At 31.1% G+C, this 24,531-nt stretch overlaps 1 protein-coding gene across 2 annotated transcripts in view; it reads right to left on the bottom strand.

The window, feature by feature from the left end:
• LOC130894046 (B-cell lymphoma/leukemia 11B) overlaps window positions 1–24,274 on the bottom strand; it is a 118,014-nt gene extending 93,740 nt beyond the window's left edge. For both annotated transcript variants that reach the window (XM_057800581.1, XM_057800582.1), the window contains exon 1: window positions 23,836–24,274. In XM_057800581.1, the coding sequence (XP_057656564.1) occupies window positions 23,836–23,872 (37 nt within the window). In that variant the 5' untranslated portion in view covers window positions 23,873–24,274. The remainder of the gene's footprint in view (window positions 1–23,835) is intronic.
• Window positions 24,275–24,531: the final 257 nt, after the last annotated feature.

Genomic DNA, 24,531 nt, shown 5'->3' with positions numbered 1-24,531 from the left:
TATTTCGCCACACTTTTCTATCTATCCACTCGTTTTCCTGGCTAGCTCTGTCTTCCATAGTCTGTTCAATTCCTTCTTTCCAGGTACTTTCTAAGTCTTCGGCAACTAAAAGTTTATACTATTCTTATGGAAAGTGACGGGTCTATAAGCCCAGCTGTATCAATTATTCAATCCTACAGCTTCCTTTGTCGCATCCCGTATTTCGTCACACTTTTCTATCTATCCACTCGTTTTCCTGGCTAGCTCTGTCTTCCATAGTCTGTTCAATTCCTTCTTTCCAGGTTCTTCCAGGTACTTTCCAAGTCTTTTTCGTTTCATCTATTCTGCGGTCGATACATCATTGCTCCTTCGGTCCCATATTCTGCTCCATCCTCATCACATGTCCTTACCAAAGCAGTTGCTTAATCTTTATTCTCTTTGTAGTCGTGTATACTCGACCTATTCATCGTCGTATATGATCTGTTCGAATATATGTATCTTCATTTCATATATGCTCTATTCTCAATATCTTACGCGATCTTCTACAGCCTTTTATTATGATTCCATTGTTGGTGAATCTTAGCGCATGGAAATGTTTGGTATGTTTATCACCTGTTACTATTTTATAGAGAATATTATGTTCAAAATTATTAAAGACCGCTTGACATGATGCAAGACAACGTGCAATTAAATGCAAGATGCAATATTTTTTTATCAAAATCATGCGCAGATGAGGTTCAGGTAATTGTTTCGCACCAATATCGGTTAGATGCCAGTTTTATTGCGTGCACATTGCAGTTCTAGGAAGAAATGAGTCTCTGATCTGCTGATATTACGTCTTTCGCCAAGGATTTCTTAATTATATCATGTTTTCCTTTCAAATGATTCTTTATCCGTTCTCAACCAATTTTTGCATTTTTTCTCATCTATCTAGCCAGGGCCTGTCCCACCATCGGCTGGGTGCTCTTTTCTGTCCATCAGACACCATAATCAAGGTAGAAGCAGATATAATTATTGCCAACGATGTACTGGCCACTTTTTTCTTGTTTACTTAGCTTTGTTATTGTCATTTTTGAACTACTAACAAAATATTAAATAAAATGTGAGGTTGGAAAATTGTATACCTAAACTTTAGGAATGGCAACCATGATGCAAAGGCAAGCGACATACAATATTCGTATATAATATATTGGTCTTAAAATTGCATGCAATTTATTGCACGTTGTCTTGCATCATGTCAAGCGGCCTGAAGTATTTCGAATACTTTTAAACATGCAATATTGTCAGCCTTCACATCACTTATTTTGTGACATCTCAAATATACAGAATAGGCCTCGTACTAATATAAAAATAATCCTGAAATTATTGCTCTTTAAGCAACTTTATACATTACATCAAATATAAGTATATAAATATAACTAAAATTGTATGAGAAAATTTTTTAAGTCAGCATTATTTTCACGTCATCTACTAAATCCCGATTTTTTTGCATCAGGTACCGGAGCACTCTGTATATTTGCAATATTTGTCTGTCGCCATAATTTGGTTTAAGTTAGATTCTTAGTAGACAATGTATTCAAAGAAATGCATCAACATCCAGAGTTTCAAATTATTCTACGTATTTTGTTGGATTAATTAGTAAAAATATAAAATTTTTCCAAATTATTTTAGTATTTCATTTATCAAGATACTTTGATATGAAAGAAAGGCGGGAAAGAAAGTAGGTATAGTGTAACTAAAGTCAGTTGCACCTTTTTGTTAATATTTAAATTTGAATACATCAAACTAAATCAATGAATTGCGTATACAAGAGGCAAGAGAGGCAACTGAACAAGCATCTGTTTTGACAACATTTTTTTGTGACAAAATATTTTAAAATTAAAATTTTTAATAAAACTCATGAGGGTATCAATCTATTTGCGGACAATAAGATTGAAAAAGTAAAAAAAATTAAATAATTATCGATAAAAATGTTATCTTTTCAAAAAATATTTGATTTTATTGAATAGTTGTGATTTATAATTTATACAAAAACGAAAAGGAATAAATTGGTTTCCAATAAGGGCCCTAAAATTTAAAAGCTGTACTGCATATTTTTCCATTATATACCAAAAATGTAATCTATTTTCAAAGTAATTCGAGATATTATCATTTTTTCTAACGTACTTAAATGATAAAAGGTAATGTATTATCAGTAAATGATATAACAACTAGTTAATTCCTCCGTACCTAATGGTTTCTATTTGCAACAAAGTAGGAAAATAACGATGCATAATATGCAATTGATATAATCACGTTTCTCGTGATAAGAAGAAAGGAAAGGAACTTTACCATACCAATTAACTAAAAACGGTTGCAGAAGAAGCGCCGTGGATACTAAACAGAAATGGGGTGACAAAAAGAAATAGTTGACACCAATATATGTTACTCGAATTTTCTGTAGTTTTAATTTTCCTTATTTGTAGAAATCCTATAAACAGTAGAACTTTGCAGCATGCGGTGGTAAAAAAGGAAATAATGTGACAAGCAAATAATAATATATTGGAGATTGAAAAGTTTGGAATTATTTTTACATATTAATTGTTACTAATAATGACGCTTTTGAGAAAATTTAAATCAACTCGTATAGGTTATTAGTCACATTCTATATTTGGCAACTAGAAAGTAATTCCTCATTTACAAGAGTTGTTTGAAAAGTTACCGTCTCAACCTGAAGTAAGCACTTATCAATAAAAGTTGGGTAATATATTTTAAAGATCTTCACACTATCTTCACAAAGGTAAAAAAATATCAAGAGAGTATTACATTGCTTGATAAGGTGAAGAGAAAAATTGCGAAACGAGACCGCATTTGGAAATAAAGAAATTACTTCAGCACGTCAGAACAATCCACTTCCTCACACTTCGGTGATCGCTATGGCAAAAATTCACGAATTGTAATTCGAATTGTTTGAACCTTCATCGTATTCCCCAGATCTGGTCACCTGTGACTTTTCTGTTTCCGAACATAATATCTCAACTTCCAGGAAATATATTTTTATAAGACATTGTTGCATACGCAAATTCCTATTTTGGTGAGAAGTTCGCTTGAAAAATTATAGACTTGAAAGAAGATTTTGTTGAAAAATAAAAAATAATATTGACATAAGTTTTTTAGCATCATTAGGACGCAAACTTTTCAGATAACCCACCTATGTACTAGGTATCTGCAACAAACATTCCAACATATCAGAAAATGAAGAGGTTTGCAAAGATATGCCCCACTTTCTTAGTTCACTTTGAATTTTGTACCTTTTTCTTTCATGCAAATTTGTGACTTTATATTTCACCTGGAATCTAATGCACTCGTGTTTAGAATTTCTAAATCATCATTTTTAATTAAGATTACTTCAAAAATAGGAAACATATGACACCATACTTGCAAAAAATTATAGTAATCTTATCTCAATATATAAGCAACAATTTCCATCATGCTGAACCTTGTCGACAACGCAGGTTTCCGAAAATAGACAGAAAATTTCATTTTCAACAATCTATTGTTGAATACAATAATATTTTTCGATAAATATATTCTTAGTTTCGAAAAAGTTTTTCCTATAACAAAATTTTCACAGCCAATCCCTTTCCGAAATATCAACCTTAAAAAAGTTTAATAAATTGAATGGAAAATAATAAAGATGTAAAATGTAATACGAATCAAAATGAATGCTGGAAATGTAACAAGAATATTGAAAAAATACACTTGATCAAGTCCTTTGCCATTGAAAATTACATAATTTCAAGTTTCTAGCACTACTGAAACTCAATTTTGGTCAACACCTTTTAAGGATGATATCTAGGAAACACAATCTTACAAGAAAAATCGAATAGATTAACATTTACATGAATTAGTTGTTTTCATAGATCATCGTCATAGATTTATACCTGAATTGGACTATTGACACCACCACTTCATCCTAAATAAACTATGCTCTGTTAAACATATGAATTCCTCAGAACATTCCACAATATGTGTAGATAACACCCGCTTCGTTGATACATGAATAAAAACTGAAGAGTACAGCATTAAAGAAATATTATAATTGAACTAAAAAAAGTATCTCTCTATATAACCAACTAGTAGCCTTGATGCTTACGATGTTATCCAAAAGAGTGATAGAAGCAAATTATTCGTTTTTACAAGGAAGACTTTTCTTTATAAACAATTATACTGATAATTTATGGTACACCACTTTTCTATGAAGGTAATGGAGACATATTATCCATAACCTCATAGCCAAAGAGACCACCTAGTAAGTTTTCGGGAATATACATTAGTAAGATTTCAACGATATCTCCTCAATTATGTAGATATGACACGAGTTTACGGAAATATATACAGAAAGTATGATTTTCTCTAAGGTATCATAATAACCTGATTAATATAATTATTTCATGTAAAATCTTATTATTTGTCTTGATAGTAGACTTCTAGGTATATTACGATTACAAATTTGCCTAATTAGAGGCCGGCATCTTTGAGTCTTTTCTTTCAATATAATTATCAGTTCTACATTCAATAGTTTCAAAGTAATAGTTACAAAATTCGAAATATTATTCAGTTATTTTACCTAAAAAAAAAAGAAAAAACTTATCTAGGATAGAGTTTTTCGATAAAACTAAATGTCAATCCTTCCGGTAACTATGAAAACACAATAAGAAGTCATTTTGAATGTAAGTTCACATGAGATATTCAACCGGAAAGGTCAATAAACGTGTATGGGATTATATTGTTATAACAATAACATCATTATATCTGACATAATTTCTTTTAACCCTTTTCCGCTATCCACTATCCTTTTTTCATCCCTTTAGTACAAATATTTGACCACAAAATGACCAGTCTTGCAGAAAACAGGTCAGTAAATAAGTTTTATGAAGGGGTTGACCTTCCAGGCACCTTCAAGGGTGGTAAAAACGGATTTACCCATATTATACTATATATTGTGAAATATTAGTATTAGTAAGATACGAATTCAAGTTTTTGCTTCTAAGTCGGCAGCGGATTGATATTTGTAACCCCAAAATTTTTTATCGTTTATTGAAATAGAACCGTATTATTGAAAGATAATTATCTGAAATGAGTGAAATGTAGTCCTTAGTACAGTTAAGACTTATCAGAGCATAGAAGGGGTTCAAGCGATCGACAAGCCAACTATTACACGTTGCAGTTAACAAAGTTCGAGTGGTCATCTTGATACTCAACACCTGGAACAGACAGATTCAGGCGTAGTATGTAGTGAGAGTACAAGAAGGTTCGAGAACTAGAGTTCGAATCTAGGTCCTCTTAATTATAAAGCAGCACTTGGTCAGAAATATAGAGATGTCTCACTTCTACTTCTTCTACTATTGTTCCCACAAGGTGCTACAGATTTGAATGTTGAAAGGCTATAATAGACAGAATAGTACTTTGCTCTCTAGTTACCGTAGATACGAGTGATCCATGTTTTGATGGCAGTTAAATAGAACAAAAAAATATCGGTGGCTTAGCATTAGCCTCCGATGAGTAGCATGTAGATTTATTTACTTTGATGTTATCTGTACCATAAAAGTACGATGAAAATCTAATGCATTTCATGCCCATTTTTTTCAAAATGTTTGAAAACAGAATATTATTTTTGTGATATAACAATAGAAACAAAAAAGATTATATATAGAGTTCCCTGTAATAGTTGTAATCCTTGTTATATAGGACAATCAATACAACTATTTGATAATATAGTAAATAACCATGAAAAATGACCTGGCATTAACTAACCACGCGATACAAAAATTCTTAAAACATTCATTCAAAATTGTAAAAATTTATTTTTTTCTTATAAGACAGACAATTTCATGCTAATTCAAGGAGCGACAATTTTTTAGGGGTATTATTATGTAACTCAGTTTCCATAATACAAAAATGAGATACTAGTCTACAGGAAGTTTTACATGTTAGTTAAAGATATCTTGATTCAAAATATCAATTCAGTCTTGTAATTTTCTAAAGCACTTTAAAGAAGATAGTATGTGTTCTCGAAATTCAAAACAATTATTTTGTTTAATTCACTCCATTATATTCACGTCAATAAACTCTTCAAGTTTTTGTGATGGAAATTTTATCTAATCTTCGAACATACATGATAACATTATTTGATGATCGAATACTCTTAAAAAACATTTACTGGAACTAATAAAATATAACTCTGTTTTTACGGAAGTTTTAATATTATTAATATTCTGTTGAATTGATAACATTACATTAACTAAATTATAGAAGTAACTTTTGTTAAGACTGGTTCCTATTTTATCAAAAAAAGTATTTATTAGCTCAATTATTTAGATTGGGGTACTATTTCCAGATCTGGAAAGTATTTTATCATAGCGATCAGGTTTCTTAAATTGTTGGTAAATATAGTTTAGAAACTTAACTCACGAATTGATTTTAGTTTAAAAGAAATTGTAGTTAGACGTGAAGTATGTGACAAATCAACATATTTTAGTAGTACAACATCAAAAACAAAAAACATTATAAATTGAGTTCCTTGAAATGATAGTGAGGCTTTTTATATAAAACAAATAACACAATCATTTGAAGATAGAGTGAAAAACCATGGAATAAATTAATAGCGAAATCATAAATCTCTCATTTTAAATTATAAATTTATAAAAAAATAAGAGAAATCCCAAGATATTTTAATAGAAAAAATTGTTTCTTACCGATCCGACATTTAAAATTTGTACACTATATTTCATAATTTTGATATTGTTTTTTCATTCTAATTCTATCTGGAATAGCGACATTACTTTCGCAATTTGTATATTTTAATTTGAATCCTTACACATCGTTCGTCTATTTTTTATAATCTGGTCATTTCAAAAAAAGCAAATGTCATGCTAAATGGTTTTAGTTCAATAAATTATCGTTCAGAATTCTCATTTTTGTTTCGATACTGATCGATTTTGATTATGATACGTAGATTAATGGAAAAGTGGAACTGTAAACACAGTGAAACAGATAAGTTTATTACAGTTCATCACGAAGGTCTGTTCACATTTATGTTGGTAGATTACATTCTTTATTTTTTACTAATAGTTATTATTTTACTGTGCCTAATGCTCTTACCACAAATTTCTCCTTCCTAAATCTCCGCAATTTAATTATTCATAATATATATTTGGCTGAACTTTCAAAAGTGTATTTTACTGGTCGATACAATTTTTTTATACAAAAGCTGAAGATTTAATATTCTTATAAAAATTTATTATTTAGTTATCACATTAAATAGATGGTATGTTCAGAGTTTTCCATAAATATATCATCAACTTTTCTTTTAGATAATGAATTTGTCTCAATATTCAATTGAAATATTTGCATTTTTTAACAGATATAAACAATTGAAGTTAAGAACGAGTAATCAATCAAAAACACAGACACAAACGTCTATATCTGCTAGGATAACCTCTAAGATTTAGTAAAAGATATTATCACTGACTTGTGAAAAGTCTAATAGACAGACGAGGTAGAGACAGCTTTCTATCAATAACCAGCATGCGTCACATCAAAGTCAGGCTAATCATCAGGATTACTGGTCACTGGTATACGGCAAAACACCTCAAGACGATGATAATCATGTGAAATGCTCATTGACTAAGATGCAAATTTAAAAAGGACCCCCTACTATACGTATTATTCCTCCTCCTCTCGGGGTAATTGAGAAGACATCCTGTGAGACAGAGAACAAATCGAAATCTATGAGTTTTATATAGGTAATCTTCTCTTGCGTAAAAAATCTATAATACAACCCATGAATTTTATTTCGTAAGATGGATTGTGGGCCGTCTTGCTCAATCAGAATCCTATTTCAAGTAAAAGTAAATTATGCTTTACATGATTGAATCAAAGATTTAAAATATAGAGTAAAGCAAAATACTATATCAGAAAGTATTAGTTTCATAGTTATTTATTACTAGATCCAAAATTTTGTAAAGAGACGCCGATTTACATAAGCTCCCTAAAAGATACCTGAAAAGCGCTGACTGAAGTTACATCTTCCCTTCGTAGACTTCTGTAGTTTACAATCGCTTGTATTCGTAATATATGATTTACTCAAACGAGTTAAAACTATTTAAAGAATCAGCTCTAGTATTTGTTACGAACTTATATTTTATGTATTCTATGGAGTGAATTTTGGAAATAAACAAAGGTTACCTCAGCGATGTCCGTGGTATGAGGTAGTTGAATGAATTTTAAGCTAAGGGCATATTTTTAACACGTGTCGTGTTGACCCGCATTAACACGTGTTATATAAATATCTATTACGTTATTCACTTAGATCTATGCATATTATTGTGCAACATGCTTTAACACATCATAGCGCGTGTTTCCAATATCTACGTTGGTCAGATTTTTGTCAGAAAGTTGTAGGTTATATTCACCACCTGTGCCGAGTTTGTTTACCTTTATCGGTGTGTTCTGAGCGTGACTGAAAAGTGTTTCTTTAACTATATTCGTTTCCTTAATACATCTATATGTATCTTTATGTTAATGGAGGAACAATTTATAAAAGAAGGACGAAAGTATGAGTTTTTGTACAATTTCCAAAATAAGGACTACCGAAACCCACCAAAACGACATGAGACTTGGGATGAGATTGGTAAAAAAATAAACAAAAACTGCGAGTATTTGTTTTTACTTTATTAATATATTATTAGGTGTATAAGGAAGTTCTTTTTCCAATACATCAATTAATGTTACAAATTTATAAAATGTTAATCTTCTTTTCCAATAATAATATTATGTCTAGTTTTATAATTTTATACTTGGTTGTATTTAAGAAAATATAATATTGTATTTTGTTGTATAAGTTATAAACAGTCGTTCCTCTTGGGATATTGCTTCTCTGAAATTTGTATTTTGCTTCTTCAATTTACTTTCTAGTAAATTGTAAATCAGTCAAATTCCTTCTTGGTCAACCTGATATACATTTTACACTTGTCATTGTCAATGCTAATTTTGGACCACAGAACATGATATTCACCACATTCGTGCCTACGTTGGTTTATTGGATGAACCCAGTACTCCCTGTACTCATATTGTAGCACAAGCAATGCTGCAATACTACTTCACCAGTTCAATAACATCAAAATGTTAGCTGGCACACACGCTTTACAACACAGTCCGGCCTATCTGACGTGTCGTTTTGACACGTGTTAACACGGCATGTGTTAAAAATGTGTCTTTAGCTTTACTCTCAAATTTTTATACGTGATATTATAATTCAAACAAAAGTTTTTTTGCATAGTACATATTCCAACTTATTGCCTGTGGAATACTAGAAAACTTAAGCAATAAATTGAAAACATCATGAAATTATGAAATATATAGAAAAAGTAACAAAAAGTATTATACAGATCCTTCAACCCTTCATCGATTTCCACCCTTGAACTGAAAATTAAAGTTCAACTTTTAACAAGTTGCGATCTACTTAGAATGTAAATTAGGCACCTCGCGGAGGTCTTTAAAAACTCCGCGTCTCCAAATTTTAATTAACCAACAGTAGAGAAGGAGCATTAGACTTTAGACAGCGTAATGCCTTCTTTAGACTCTTTAATAACAAAAAGTTGCATTAATGATTTCTTACAGACTTGCGTCGCATTTTCCCCTCTCTTTATTCCGGTTGTAATTTTAGTTTCTTTTAGGATACGGCCACGTGCACGTCGTTATAGTGAATAAATGTGATCTTTTTTTGAAGAATGAGTTGATATTATGCTACTTAGAGTAAATTTTTGTGTTATATTCTCTGGTGAATAGGATATCGTATTCTTTATACAAAAGAAAGAAACTGGGAAGGATTTTTCTTGAATACTAAGACTGAGTCAGGTATCTATCAGTTTATGTAGGAAAAACATTTAGAAACTATCATTAAGTTTAAAGAAAATTGATTATATAACAATAAATATTAAGTGATAGTTGAAATGAAATAATTATAGAATAATCCGACAAGTTCTCCTTTTTTTAACTACTTCCTAAGCTGTAAATTTCTTTGAAATCTTTCATTTTTTGCTATTATAACATAATAATTGAGAGAATAATGTATTATATGTATATAATTGCAATGATATAAGCAATAGTTGTATAATATTCATACATAATTTTATTTTAGTATTTTAAAAAAGAAAGACGTATCATTTAGATTCCTCGGCGCATGGCATTTCCGTCAATACTCGTATATTTACAAATTTTTCTGATTGAAAAATGTATCAAAAAAAGAATGTCTTTTTGGCAATAAGCGTTAAAAAATTTAATGTGAGACGTGATGAATAGACTGAAAGGACAGCATAATTTAACTGTAGGATTTAGATAATGCCGCATTCACATTATAGAATTATCCTATAGAAATATATCTACTTTGTGTCGAATAGTAAATATGTCGAAAAGTCGATACAGAATTTAAAATTTCTGATTAACCGTTTCTCCAAAATTCACTTGCATAAACTTCTCGCCGGGTTTTTTGAGGCGCCGATATCCGATTTCTACAAAATCCTCCGAAAAGATTTAAATGTCATATGATTTTGGAGCTTATCGGGCACATTTATATGCTTCACTTTGTTGCCGTTAACCTAAAAATTTTTTTCTGATGTGTGTAATGCTTTTTGTATTTTTGTTTGTAATCCGGTATTTATGGATATTATGGAAAATAACGAAGAGTTTTTTTTCTTGGAAAGATTAGGCAAATTCACGTGACAAACGTAAACGGATGTGATTAGCCCTTTTTTATTGCTAAGAACCGCCGACGTGAAAAGATCAAATTCGTTTATGTTGAAAGTAACCAACGGCAGAAGCGACGTCAAACGGCATTTATGAATGGTCTTATGAATTTTAATGTTTTAATCGGCCTTAAGGCTTGCTTTTACCTCACACATATAAGTGCTGGATACTCGCCGATAAAATAGATGACCTGAGCAGCTGTTTCTTCCTTTTTCATGCTGCAGTGGCATTTTGGAGTATCCTTGGTGTTTATAGTATGGAGATTGCGTCTCAGATGACCGTGTCCGGTTAGAAGGCGAGTGATTAGTCGAAGCCTGTTCAAGTGTAGCAGTTGATTGGTAAAAGAGGCAAAATACCGTTCTATGTGTGCATTCGTTGTCCCGGTCTCTTGTCATAATATAGAACGTTACAGGAAAAATTCCTAAGAGGATGACATTCACGTTTAGATTCTGCTACACCGCATCACCGAGTTGTAATTGCTGATGCCAGAATTTGAAGACTCTTTGTAATCGGTAGCTCAAAAAACTCTCCGGTAAAGTAGCGTAATTTAAATCAACACTTTTGTGTTGTTATCTTCTTCAGAGACTGAAGGTGAAGTTTACTTCGTTATCGAAACAAAAATTTAGAAAATTTAAAGGTGAGTCTACGAATTCGTTTAGAATAGTGTTTAATATTTCGTTCGCCGTTTTTTTTTCTATAGCATTTCAATTGTCTTAGATGCTTCCAATTTCTGAATTACCTTTAGAATATGAGTAAAAGCCCGCCTTATGACATATATCAATCAATAAAGTTGATAATCTTGATAATACCCATAAGTATGATATCTGTTAATACCTCATTACAACGAAAGAAAGTGTGAGCTAGAGAAAAAGTGAATTTAATACAAAAACAAATTTAGACGAAATGAAACAAATACATAACGTGCTTATGTTATCTAAAAATATAGTTTACCAGCTTCTAAGTTTTGTTAAGAAGAATAATTAACAAATGATTTGAATGTTTCAAAATAAATTGCGTATTAATATGTTCAAAACAGTAACCTTCAACAAGACCGCATGACCAAGGCAGAGGCAAGATAGTTATGGATTGACTAGACAATGTAGGTCTAATATGAAGCACCAAGAAAATAAAACCGTTTGATTTTGTGCAACAGAAGTGAAATCGAATCCATCTAAGCGTTACTAGAGTAAAAATGAAGCTGACAAATTGGACGATCAATTTTATTAATAATAATATTAAAAGTATTCAAGTGTTATTCCATTTTATGTATTATAAGAATTGGTACGATTAGGATATATATTATGATGATGATATAGTCAGACATATTTTAAAAGGATCTCGATGCAAAAATCATAAAACAAACAAACGTTGACTATCGCTATGTGACGTTCTTATCTTGTTTTCAAACAAACAAATTTTGTATATTCAAGCCCCACCTTCTATTGCCAGATTAGTCTTGATCATTCCCTTTATCTATATTTAAAAATCTAACAATATGGGCGGTTTATATCATTCGACTGATCCTAACTACCCCTTCAAGAGACACGAGCTCTTAATTGTACGTGTCATCTTCTAATTAAATTTTAAATCAAAACGCGTGTCCATGGTGTTACCTGCTTCGACCACGACAAGATCTTTAAACGTTTTTACGGGTTACCCTTTCTAAATTTATAGTTGGGGCCAATATAAGGTTTGAGCATACATATTATAATTATGTAAATTGTTTGAATTTATATGTATATCAACGACCAAAAAGCAATTTGAATGAATCAAGAAAGTTATTCTATTTCAAAAGTCCAAGTACTCTAAACAGAAACAAATATTTTGCTTGGAACTAACGAAAAATGTGGTTTGTTCAGTCACTCATAACCTTCAACTCAACGCAGTAACATATTGTTTAAGGTAATCAGCCGGTTTAGCTCAGGCTCTTGTACGTACACTATAGCTGTCTTAAACGCCTCAGCTTCTATGAATGCAGTATATGTATCTAAGTTATACAAGTATACAATTTTTTTATTTTCAATTGACAATTGTGTTTAAGCATTAGTCATACATTTGCTTATTGATCTGTTGAAAGAGTGCCACTTCTATTGAAGATTTCACCAAAATAAACATATAGTATTTGACTAATTTTCTTTATATTTAAACAATACATAATTTTTCATACTAACTTCTCTATGTAATTTTAAACTAATCTGGATGTTAAATATTTTTTATTACAATTTTCCATCACTCCTATCGTCAAAATTTGAACAAGTTTATATTTGACAGACGTTGAATGCAGAATATCTCATAGTGTAAGGAGAAAAACTGAAATTTACGTTAACATTAGTTTTGTCAAAAAAACCATCACTGTAACAAAGGCTTAACTTAATACGAGGGTTGTAGCTCAAGTTTGGGGATAGACAAATAAATTGGATAAAGCTTCTCTGCTTCTCAAAATATTCTCCACTGAGATTAATACACTTTTGCACGCGTTTGAACCAATTTTTTTTCATTCCGATTGAAGTATCTCCATTAAATGTGATTTGAACACATCAACCCCTTCTTTAGGTATAAAAGACCGTTGAGCTCTCAATTTATTTCTGATCTGTAGGTATAAAATGGTGCGGATGTCCCACCAATTCGATGTTTTGACTGTTCGAAAACGTTTTTATTTAAACTGATGCGAGGTATCTCGCATTATCGTGGTGAAGAATGCTTCGTCTTCTGCGATGGGATTCCTCAATTTTTTCGAACACTTGTGGCACACAAATGCTGGTGTACTACTCAGAATTGACCGTCCTACGTTGCTTTATTGGAACGGTGGCGTATTGTCCGGTTATTCCGAAAAAGTAGGTGCACATTTGCTCCGAAGTTCTTTGTGTGCGAACAGCTTTTGTCTTGAAAAACACATACAGTCGATTCATGTTTATTTTCGCATTCATAGGCATATATCCATAATTTGTCGCATGTTAGGATCTCATAGACATCTTTTGAAGCACCGCGATTGAATTTGTTCAGAATTTCTTTGCACCGACCGACGAGCTTTTTCATGAGCGAAATATACAATTTTTTTGACAGCCAAATGTTTCTGCAATGTATGTATTATGAAGATCTTACAATCTCAGTTCACGCGATGTTTTCTAACACAACAGTCTATTTGAGACGACTTTCACGGAATTCATCCTGCAGCGATCGGTAGCCATAAATGACTTCGGAAATTAATCGGTGTTTCGAGATGGTGCGTTATTTCCAAAAGTCGAAGCTAGTTGATGGCACACTGCTATTGGTTTAATCGAATGTCGAAAGTCATAGAAAATTATTGTACGAAAATGAATTCAATTCCATTTTTTAATCAAGATGAATGTTTCAAGTAGCTGTAAACAACTCAAATAGCACTCTTATGAAAATATATCACCATAAAAAATGTTACACTCCATGGTGGCAATGTCAGCTTTTACATATTGACATCAGTATTGCCATATCTCAAAACCTAAGTAACATACAATCGACCATAAACGCAAACATATGAGAAACTGTTAGTGAGATTTGCGACGTTTCGTATCTACCATATAACACTAGAAACCAATAAAAAAATCCTAGCAGTAGGTTTCTGCCATTTCTCCGAATTTTAGTTTTAAAAATTAATTTAACTGAGCAAAAAGTACCCACATTGATAAATCTCATTGTTCGGAACGTATGAAGATATTGGAGAATATGTAATTTAAAGAAGATTAAGTTGAAACATGTTACGGAATCATTAATCAGTAGAATGAGAACAAGAAATGCAAAAACGAAAAAAAAAATGTTAATAACACCATTACATTTATAACTACTTATACTTTATCACACAAAGTGTAACCTACTTTGATACCTGTATATATCTGATAACCTTTACTATCTATGAAACGTTTTTACGTGCTAAATTTGAAACATACAATTTAGCAACGTTGAGAAATTTATATATTCTGATCGTTCTATTACCCACACCCTAATTAAATAAACTTTTTTTAGTGCATTATAGTTTATTTTACTGATACTATTTATCAGTATGATAATTGATATAATTGGCCAAACTCCTGAAAATGGATACTCATAATTAAAGTGAAATAGTAAGTGTATTCGAGCAAGTTAAAATTCAGCTAGTTGGGTCATGGGGAAGGAATGTGTATTTTGTTTCGAAATCGGCGGTAAAGTGAAATATTAATGCCGATTGGTCAATATCGACATCGTTGAAATCGCTGTTTAGTGCCTAGGCACTGAAGAAACTCAGCTGTCATTCTCTTTATGTTCGAAAACAGTCGATTATACGTCAACCAGCTTACAACCTATCAACATTACAAATAATTCAAATGTTCTATTATCATTAACATAAATAAATGAGATTTGCATACCAATTTCTAAAAAATAATCATATTAATCAGATGTGTAACTGAACGCGGCACTCATAACGTATTCTGCCCATCTCAATTCCAAACATTTTCAGAAGTATTCTTGATTCTGTGCGAAATATAGTATGTAAAGTACCACTAAAGTATTTTTTTGTACACTCGCTTAAATGGTTGCCTCGGCTAAACGCCTCTCTAGCCTCGTGACAGAAAGTATAAGTATAAGTAATAACTCTTTGCAATTCAATTTTCGATAGAGTCACTAATTTTGCTAAATAATCACCTCGATAATGTTCAAGCCACTTTTGGCACGTGCTTCCAATGTTATTTATGCGTTTGCTATTCACTTTAACTAATCTAGGATTACTGATACTGAGTGTAGGTCGAAATTGTTCCTATCATTGCCCTTTTCATATAAAAAAATTTCTACTTTCTCCTGAAGGATCCCCCTGACTTAAATCGCCAACCTATGTAGGAGCCCCCAGACTTGAACGACGGGGCTTAGCTTCGGCCAACGCTGGGAAACCAGGTCTGGTCCAGGTTTGCAAACCAAGTGAGGGACATTGTTATAATATATATAATAAATAAAATGGGTCAATAACGGCTTCCAAGCTAGGGCTACTTGGCTCAACTCTGTGCATATACTAGGCTCATCGTAAAATATTATATGGGTTACCGTTTAGTTTGTTGAGAGTGTTCCATTTTACTGGGCAATAATAAGCTTATTTCTTACAAGTATGGATATGTTTATGCTTCTAAATGGTCTTGATCTAAGGTCTCTTCTGATTCAAAATTAGTTTCTTTCATGAGACGAAACGTCAAATTTTCAACTTCTTAAAAAATCACAAAAGAAACTTATTTTGAATCAGAAGAGACCTAAGAACATTTAGAACCATAAATAGACAATATTATATGAGCGTTCTGCAACATTATTTCTATGAAATTATGTAACAAGACTATTATATTGAAAAAAAGCAAATCTTGAGGAACTTCTTCAAAATATCATTTTTTTGTGTCACGGCTTGCAGCTAAAGTTTCGGGTAGAAGATGAGTCAACAAATGGATATTATATATTCAACGGAAATTGTATTAAAAAAATATTTTACAATGAGCAAATCTCCGATCGAAATATTTTTCAACAACCATTTAATTTTTTCTCCCAACTTTTCCATTTCGAATATCAAATTACCACTTCAAAGTGCTCATTTTCAATTAGGAGAAGACGTGAAAGTGAATTCACAATCCAGTTCTGAAAATAAATTATAACAATATTTTGATGAATGAATTATTTCTTGGAACCACGTTATTATTTGGATAAAGTCTTTCTTTAAACAGATACAGTGGATTTGAATAAATGAAACAATTTTGTGTTACACTGACAGAATACTAGTACATTTCATCACTGCAAAATAGTAGTTTGGGAACGTTCAATCTCTTTTATAGTTCCAGTATGGTTCATGTTTAACTCCATAAAGCTAAAGTCAAAAAAAAGATGAAATGGATGAAATTCCTAACGAGAATTCGTAGCCAAGTAATCTTGCCATTTTTTTTTACAAAATGTCCTTTATAAATCAATGTTCCATCCAAATGAAAAATATATTTGTCTTCGCTTCTTTATCTTTTGATTTCCCTCAAATGTTGCCTCCTCAAACAAATAATTTCATCTTTCTTGATAACGCAGATTTTGTATTCAGCTTCAGTAGTTAGTAATAATTTTTGTTGACCTCCTAATCCCTATACTTTCGAAGGGTACTCTTTGATCAAACCATATATTCAGATAGTCAAATATTTTTGTCATACATTGTTAATAATATTGATTCTATAAAAAATCCTATCGTTATTGATAATTTTGATAATATATAATATTGATAATTTTTCTAATAGAAAAAGTTGGGCGTCTCATTAAAATTAACTGGATAGTTTGGAATTTTAAACATGAATCCTGGACTATTATTAACTAAATATATTCAGAGATAAACTTAATATTGCGAATAGTATAGTAACGATCCACTTCATTATATCATTAATATCAGACACTACCTAAGTAAGTTTATGGAAATATTTCATCACAAAATATATGATTAATATCTTAGGTTATTTATGATTATGTTTATTTAATAGGAATTATATATATTAATATATAGAAATAAATACAAAATTTCATGCTAATCTTATAATTATTTGTATTACAAATTTGATTCGAGTTTCAGACTGAGGTGTACACAGTATGTAAAAATATACATTGTTGTTTTATGTTATTTATTTATATAGAAAAAAACAGATAAGAATGTTTATTCATACAATTGAGTATTCTGCCGTCAACGTCAGTTGCTGTCAATTTATCAAACAACTTCCATGAAATCCTGTGAATTAATTATTAGAATATTATTTGAATTACTGACGGTTGCGGAAGCAGAAAAATTGAGTATCAGAATTTTATAAATTGACCCATATATATATTAGAAACATTTATGTAAATCTGATTAATGAAACAAGAATTGCAGTGAAATAAATTTTCCATGAAATCTCAAAATATGAAATTTATTGAATTTTGTTGCTATTCAAATATTTTTTTTAATTTGAAATCCATCCAATTGATAGATAATTTTGATAGATTATACCGTCGTTACTAATATCGATATAAGGTTTCATAGAATTGGTTTTTTCAAAATTTGAAAGTTCGTATCAGATCAGTTATTTTTGTTAATATATTTTGAGCAACATATATACTGTTTCTAAAAAAGGCTTTTTGTAGCTATTTTCAGTTCGTACATTCATAATCCATAAATGACCTTCATACAAATCATGCTCTACCAACAAGCATCTATCTGGATATATCTTGCTATCACTTTTATGAGAGGTTATCCGTGAATGACCTCTTAGACTGACCAATGTATTTTTCACAATTCAAACAGGAAATTTCATAAACTATGTTGGTCAATTCATTAGTTTGTGTTTTATCTCCTAATAAGATTAGATTGGATATTTGAGATTTGACTATACGGTAACTTATAGTCTTTCTAGAAAAGAATGTCTGGGAATAGTGTTAATTAAACGTGAAGTAATGAATCATCTACCTAGGAAAAAAAGTTTGGAAGGTTATTTAGATTTTCAAGGTACACTACAAAACAAATTGGAGAAGTTATTTCCATTTGAGAAATTACTCCTTCTTCTGATGATATCAGTGCGCTATCCATTCTCTTGTCGTAGTAAGCTGCAATAACATTTCTCGCGGGGGTAGTTTAGGTTATTATTATTTATATTATTGATCTTTTTCTTATAATAAAACTGGAATTTTTAATAATTACTGTAACTGGTTTCAATTATGGTCAGTATTATCAGCATTCTCTCCGTTTTTTTTTCATGTGGGTAAGTTATTGAAATCAGAAAAGGCCATCATGATTTGTAGATAAATTTAATTTTATAAGAAAAAAACAATTGGGAACATACTAACAATTAGATATATCTATTTCAAATTTTTGATAATCTCGGTGACCCATGCCATTGGTTTGTAATATAATTTACATTGGAGAAACGTTTAAATGAATATTATATTAATTAGTATTGATGGAAAATAGTGATGGTCTGCGGATTCATTAAATTCTCAAGACTGTTATCGCAGCAAGAGGTAATTTTTAATTTCAAATGAGTGCTCAGTAACTCAACTGGCAATTCTGCTAGTCCCTTTGATCAGCATTATGATTGAAATTAAACAGAAAGTTCTCTAAATGGACTATAATAAATTTCCACGCAACTTGGCAACATTGATCATTTTTCCCCATAAAAATCTACTACTATGAAGCAATTTATTTTCCCCCCGACTTCCACTGAAAACAAGCCAGAAATTTGGTGTTTTGTGTAGAATCTTCCTTTAGTTAAAATCATTTGGGACAGGAATACTCAAATTATTCAATTATTGTAACCATAAACAAATTTAGAGGATGGTCCCAGAAGTACCCGGCCTGACCCAGAGATATTGGTAGTTACGTGAAAAATACCACTGTTTTAGAAAGTCTGCAGCCTATACAGGTTTCATGATACAATGCTTTTATTTGAAAGGCCTTAGCCAAACCAATATAAAAGCTGAACCAGATTCCTCTCTGGGTGAGACTTCTCCTTCATTATCAGCAGAATAATACTGGGTAGCAGAGTTTAAACGAGGCATCGTAGTGATCGACCAAATGAGATGATAACTCGAGATATGTTGAAGAAATTCCACAAAGTGGTAATGGACGATCGTAGACTGAAAGTGCACAAGCTAACAGACATAGTAGGCATTTCAAAAAGTGCAAAACAACGCATATGAACTGAAAATTTTTACATGAGAAAGCTATGTGCAAGATGGGTGCCGTGTGTTTACTTACAATGGAACAAAACCAGACTTCGAAAAATGTTTCGGTGGTCAAAGATTTTCCAACAATGAAGAGGTGATGCCGGCAGTTAATGGTTAGTTTGAGGAGCTTCACGATTCTTATTGTGGAAGGGGTATCGAACTTTGTTTCCTATTTGGGGCTAAGTACTTTTGGAACCATCCTCGGATAGTAATAAAACGTCTTCTTCCGAGAAATAGTTTCTATTTTCTGATTAATAATGCTGCGAACTTCATTTTGTTGTGAAAACTTCAAGTTCGAAAACAATTACAATCAACAAAGGAAAGAGTAGTATTTATTGGAAGAACCGAATAACTTCTATTTCGTTTACAATACATGCAATTGAGTACATTATGAAACATGAGTTTTTATGTAACTCAATATGTCACAAAGAGAGCAGTTTGACAGAAGATTGACTTTTCAATTAAAAATTTACATCGCTGGGAAAAATATTCTATTTTCCAATATAATATCATTTTAACTTTACATACCATGAGCTTATGGGAAGAAACAACATTTTTTGCTTCCTTGAAAGCACGTTCTCCAGATTGAATCAATTGTTTCGTATATATGTGTTTTTGTTTCTGGATTATAATGCTACTTTATCGATAGATTACATTCGATTTTTATTGCAGTCGAGCTTTTACTCATCATATTAACTTATCTCGCCTTCCACCTACCATATATATTTTTTCTTATTATCTAACATGCAAGACGATGCATCAGTTAGAATGTTTGCCTCATTACATATCTCACAGCATACTTTTATCCCAGGCTCTATAAGTGAATATCTAGATTTTTTTTACCATTTCTTGAGTAGGTATACTAAATGACTTCAGTACCAACAGAGTTCATATGGCCACTCTGCAGATAAGCACTCGCAAATAATCGCAAGATAATATTTACGTATCTTTTCTTCAACTTTTATGATTGTTACAAAATTTTAATACATAACATGATAGATACTAACAACATAATCACCGCAACTACAATATTTCCAACCTCTGCTCTCGTATGTGACAGTTACAATATATTTTTTTTTTGGTATGTCTGACGGGATTACATGTAAGAGAAATTATTTAAATGATATTTTTTAGATGACAATGTGTACCAGAGGTTTGTAGTGTTATGGAGTACTGGGTAAACATTTAATTGAACTGGTGTGGTATCAAATACCTATACAAATTAAATCCTATAGAATCAGAAACAACAAGAAATGAAGGTATGAATTCGAATTTTTCGAAGAATTCCTATTCGTCTATGTGTCAAAATTACATGTTTCTAACCAAAATTTTTACACACGTTTTAAAGGGCGACTAGACATAGCGTTTAGAATATTATTTACAAGCTAAAGGGAGTATATTTAAAAAATATAAATTTTTTTGAAAATGAAATGTTCACCGACGGAGCCACGTTCACTGCAAAATAGTATCTTCGGTATTGTTCAATTTACCCAAAAATCAACGTCTACTCAACGAAAAAATAATTGGTCCTTTTTGTATATTATTGTTAAAAAATTTTTGATGTTTTTAAACCAGAATTTTGAGTTACCAATTAATGAATCTACTTTTTCACTTAGATGGATGTTCAGATTATCATACCAGTGCATTGGATAAACGTACATTATCCAAACCGATGGAAAGTCCGTAGTGGTCTTTTATATATCCAAATCTCACAGTTTTGGATTGTCTTTGGGGACTAGTCACATAAAAACTCTACAAAACTTAAAGTTTTTTATCAATATTCATCGGTTTTTTCTTTGAAATTGTTTTTTTCAATTAAAAAACAAAATACAGTACAGGACTTAGGCTAGCTTAAAAACTTCAAAGTTGTCACAACATTATTATTAATAAATATTATTTTTGTGGTATTTCTGTGACAAGCTATATACTTCTAGTGAAAGATGGAACATCAATGTGCTACATAGTAGGGTTATAGAGCAAAAAAGTGATCAATATTAAAAAGTACTCGCGGAAAATGTTTTTATAATCCATTTGGAAGACTTCACTTTGAATCATAGTATTCGTCAACTGTGCAAGCTTGAATTTCGAAATGAGTTATTGAGCGCACATTTAAAATTAAAAATCACTTGCAATAACATTATTATAAAGATTTAATGGAATACAGTGGAAAACTCACAGAATAATAATCATTTCTTTTTATTTCAAAATTGTGTTCCATTGGAATTGCAATACACAATCAGTAGTATGAATCTATCATATTATTGTTGCAGGACAATCGGCTAAATACTGATTAACACAAGTAGATAGTTTAAAGTAAAAATTTTTGTTTAATCCCATAGTGTCCTGATGGTGTATAATAAGTTCTATTCTTGCTAGGATTCCATAAAAAACCAGTAGAAAGTAAAGAAAATGGAGACAATTCTACAAAAATTAAAATACATTGTTGGTTTGGGTAAAAATATTCCTCCAAAGGTATTAGGGGAATTATTATATAATTTGACACAAAAACTAAAGATATAATACAATAGAGACAGGTATCTTGAACTTTAACTGCATAATTTTGCAGCAGGACAAGGATAGCGTTCTGATATAATGACAAGTAGCAGTAAATTCTCAGAAATATATATTAAAATGAATTTCCTCAATAAATTGTCTTGATTTTATGTCTCTGACAATTAGTCATGTTAAGTTACATTTTGATAAAGATCGAAATAGACCGAAACGCTTTTTTCTAAAACTAATTTTCAATAATATAGACTTTAAATTAAAGCTATTTACAACATCACACTGTAACCAAATATATACTCTTATTTGTGATAATATTGGATATGATAGGACGCAGCAGTCGAAATGAAATGTCTTCTATATTAACAATGAAAATTCAATTCAATAGAACTTTTCCATTTTATAGACACTAATCAATATTACTGGCATGGAAGCGTAATACGGAAAAATTTTGGAATACTCCGATATTACTAACACAAATTACAACACATTATGGAGATGGGTAGAAACTATTCCTTCAAAAGCATTCGGAGAATTATTATAAGATTCGACACAGAAAATGGAAATATAATGACAGGAATCTGTCCTGCGAGAAATTTCATTGCATACTGTTGCAGCAGGATAATTATAGTCCTATGATACAATTAGAAGTAGCAGTAAATTGTCAGAAATATATATTAAAATGAATTTCCTCAAATTTTTACTTCTTACACCTTTTTATATGTTTTTGTTGATTAATCGTCTTGACTTTATGTCTCTGTTTGATAATTAGTCATGTCAAGTCATATTTTTATAAAGATCGAAATAGGTGGAAACGTCAATGTTTTTGGTTTTTGCTGATACTAATATCCAATAGTAGAGACCTAAAATTAGAGCGATTCATGAACAAACGCTGTTTCAAAATATTTATTCTTATTTGTAACGATGTTGAAAACTACAGAATTCCGCAATAAAATTAAAATATCAACAATGGACATTTAATTCAATAAAACTTTTCGTACAGAATCCTGATTGGTATTACTGCCGTTAAAGCATAATACGGACGAAATTTTAGTTGCATCAATTTTCAAAACATAATCCTGCCAAAATTTCTGTTTTTTATATAGCTTGAAGCGATTTTTTTGCAGTTAGATGATTATTTCAAATATTGTAAAAATAATTCAAATGTTTCAAAGTAGAGATTTCTTTTTGTACGATTACTTAATAGAATCATAACAGGAATAATAAATTTATGTTCAAGATAATTCCAAGTTTTTTCTGAAATATAATAAAATCACTTGCAGGAAATGGTTGCGTGCAAAATATGTAATTACTCAAAATTTAAATTGATTGCTATTTAATTGGGATACAATGTCACCAAGTGACCTGCAAAAAGTTTCTAACAGCAGGTAATAATTGCGGAAGATCCATAAGAATAAATATTTATGAAGAAGAAAACAATTTAGTTGATGAAATATGAAATTCTTGCCGAATTAATTTAATTTATATACTGTTTTTTGCTAGCACATGAGATTATTGCTATTAGAATATGTTTCTACTACTGCAAAGTTTGAATGAACTTTCATATCACATATTATGGGAGTTACGATAGCAGGAAAGAGAAAAAAACTTAATTAAGTTTTCTCTATAGCAAAATGATATACTTAAAAATAAATATTTTCTTTTAAATTTTGATGTACATAATTGGATTATGAAAATTAATTAAATGTTAATAAAACAGAATTTCTTGCCAGTTTTCATTGAATATAGAAAAAAATGATCGCGTTCTAAATGAACGAATCAATGTATGATTTTAGTTGTTACGATTATTAGATAATGTTTCGGTACAGGAATACGCATTAAATTATGTTTTATCCTTACCTTGTGCGATTCTAACTGCTGGCATTTTAATTCTCATTTTGAAAATTTTTGAGACTTATCGTCGTCTATCACGCACTAAAAATCGTCTATCATGTCTTGTAATTATCAAAAGAAACAAAACAATCCTTGCACTAAATCATGATCACTTCGTCAACATCCACGTTTTAAAATGAAAATCACAAAATAAATCAACATAACTAAAAATGGAAAAATATATTTATTTAAGAAAATATATATAATCGCGTAAACTGGGGGTCAAAAATATTCTCGTACGTTATGAAGAAGAATCAGGATAAATTTATCCTTGGACCCTGATGCTGTGCGGTCAGCACACCGGTCCAAACGCGTGTGTTTCTACGGCCAGCGCGATTCTCGACCGTGTCCTGATCGGTTCCTATCGTACTGCATCGCCTGCTCTCGTGGCTACTCACTAGTGACTAGCCAGCGGTCCTAAAGCACCCTACGTAGGTAGGGGTTGATGCGCACCACGCAGCGTATATAACACAGCAGGAGTGGGAGGCGTTGTATGCCCGCTGGCCTCCAGGATGTGATATATTCCGGTCTGCTCCGGTGTTACACTTACGTCTTTAGAAATGTTACATTTTACACTTGTCTTTATACTTTGTTCGCCCTCTTATTTGTAATTGGATTTGAGAAAAAATTAATACCTGCTTTGAATATACCTTTTGCGGAACA

Source organism: Diorhabda carinulata, chromosome 5 (genome assembly GCF_026250575.1).
Source record: "Diorhabda carinulata isolate Delta chromosome 5, icDioCari1.1, whole genome shotgun sequence".
Taxonomy (NCBI): Eukaryota; Metazoa; Arthropoda; class Insecta; order Coleoptera; family Chrysomelidae; genus Diorhabda; species Diorhabda carinulata.
Note: the sequence above shows the minus strand (reverse complement) of the source record. Positions and strands in the feature narration are given on the sequence as shown.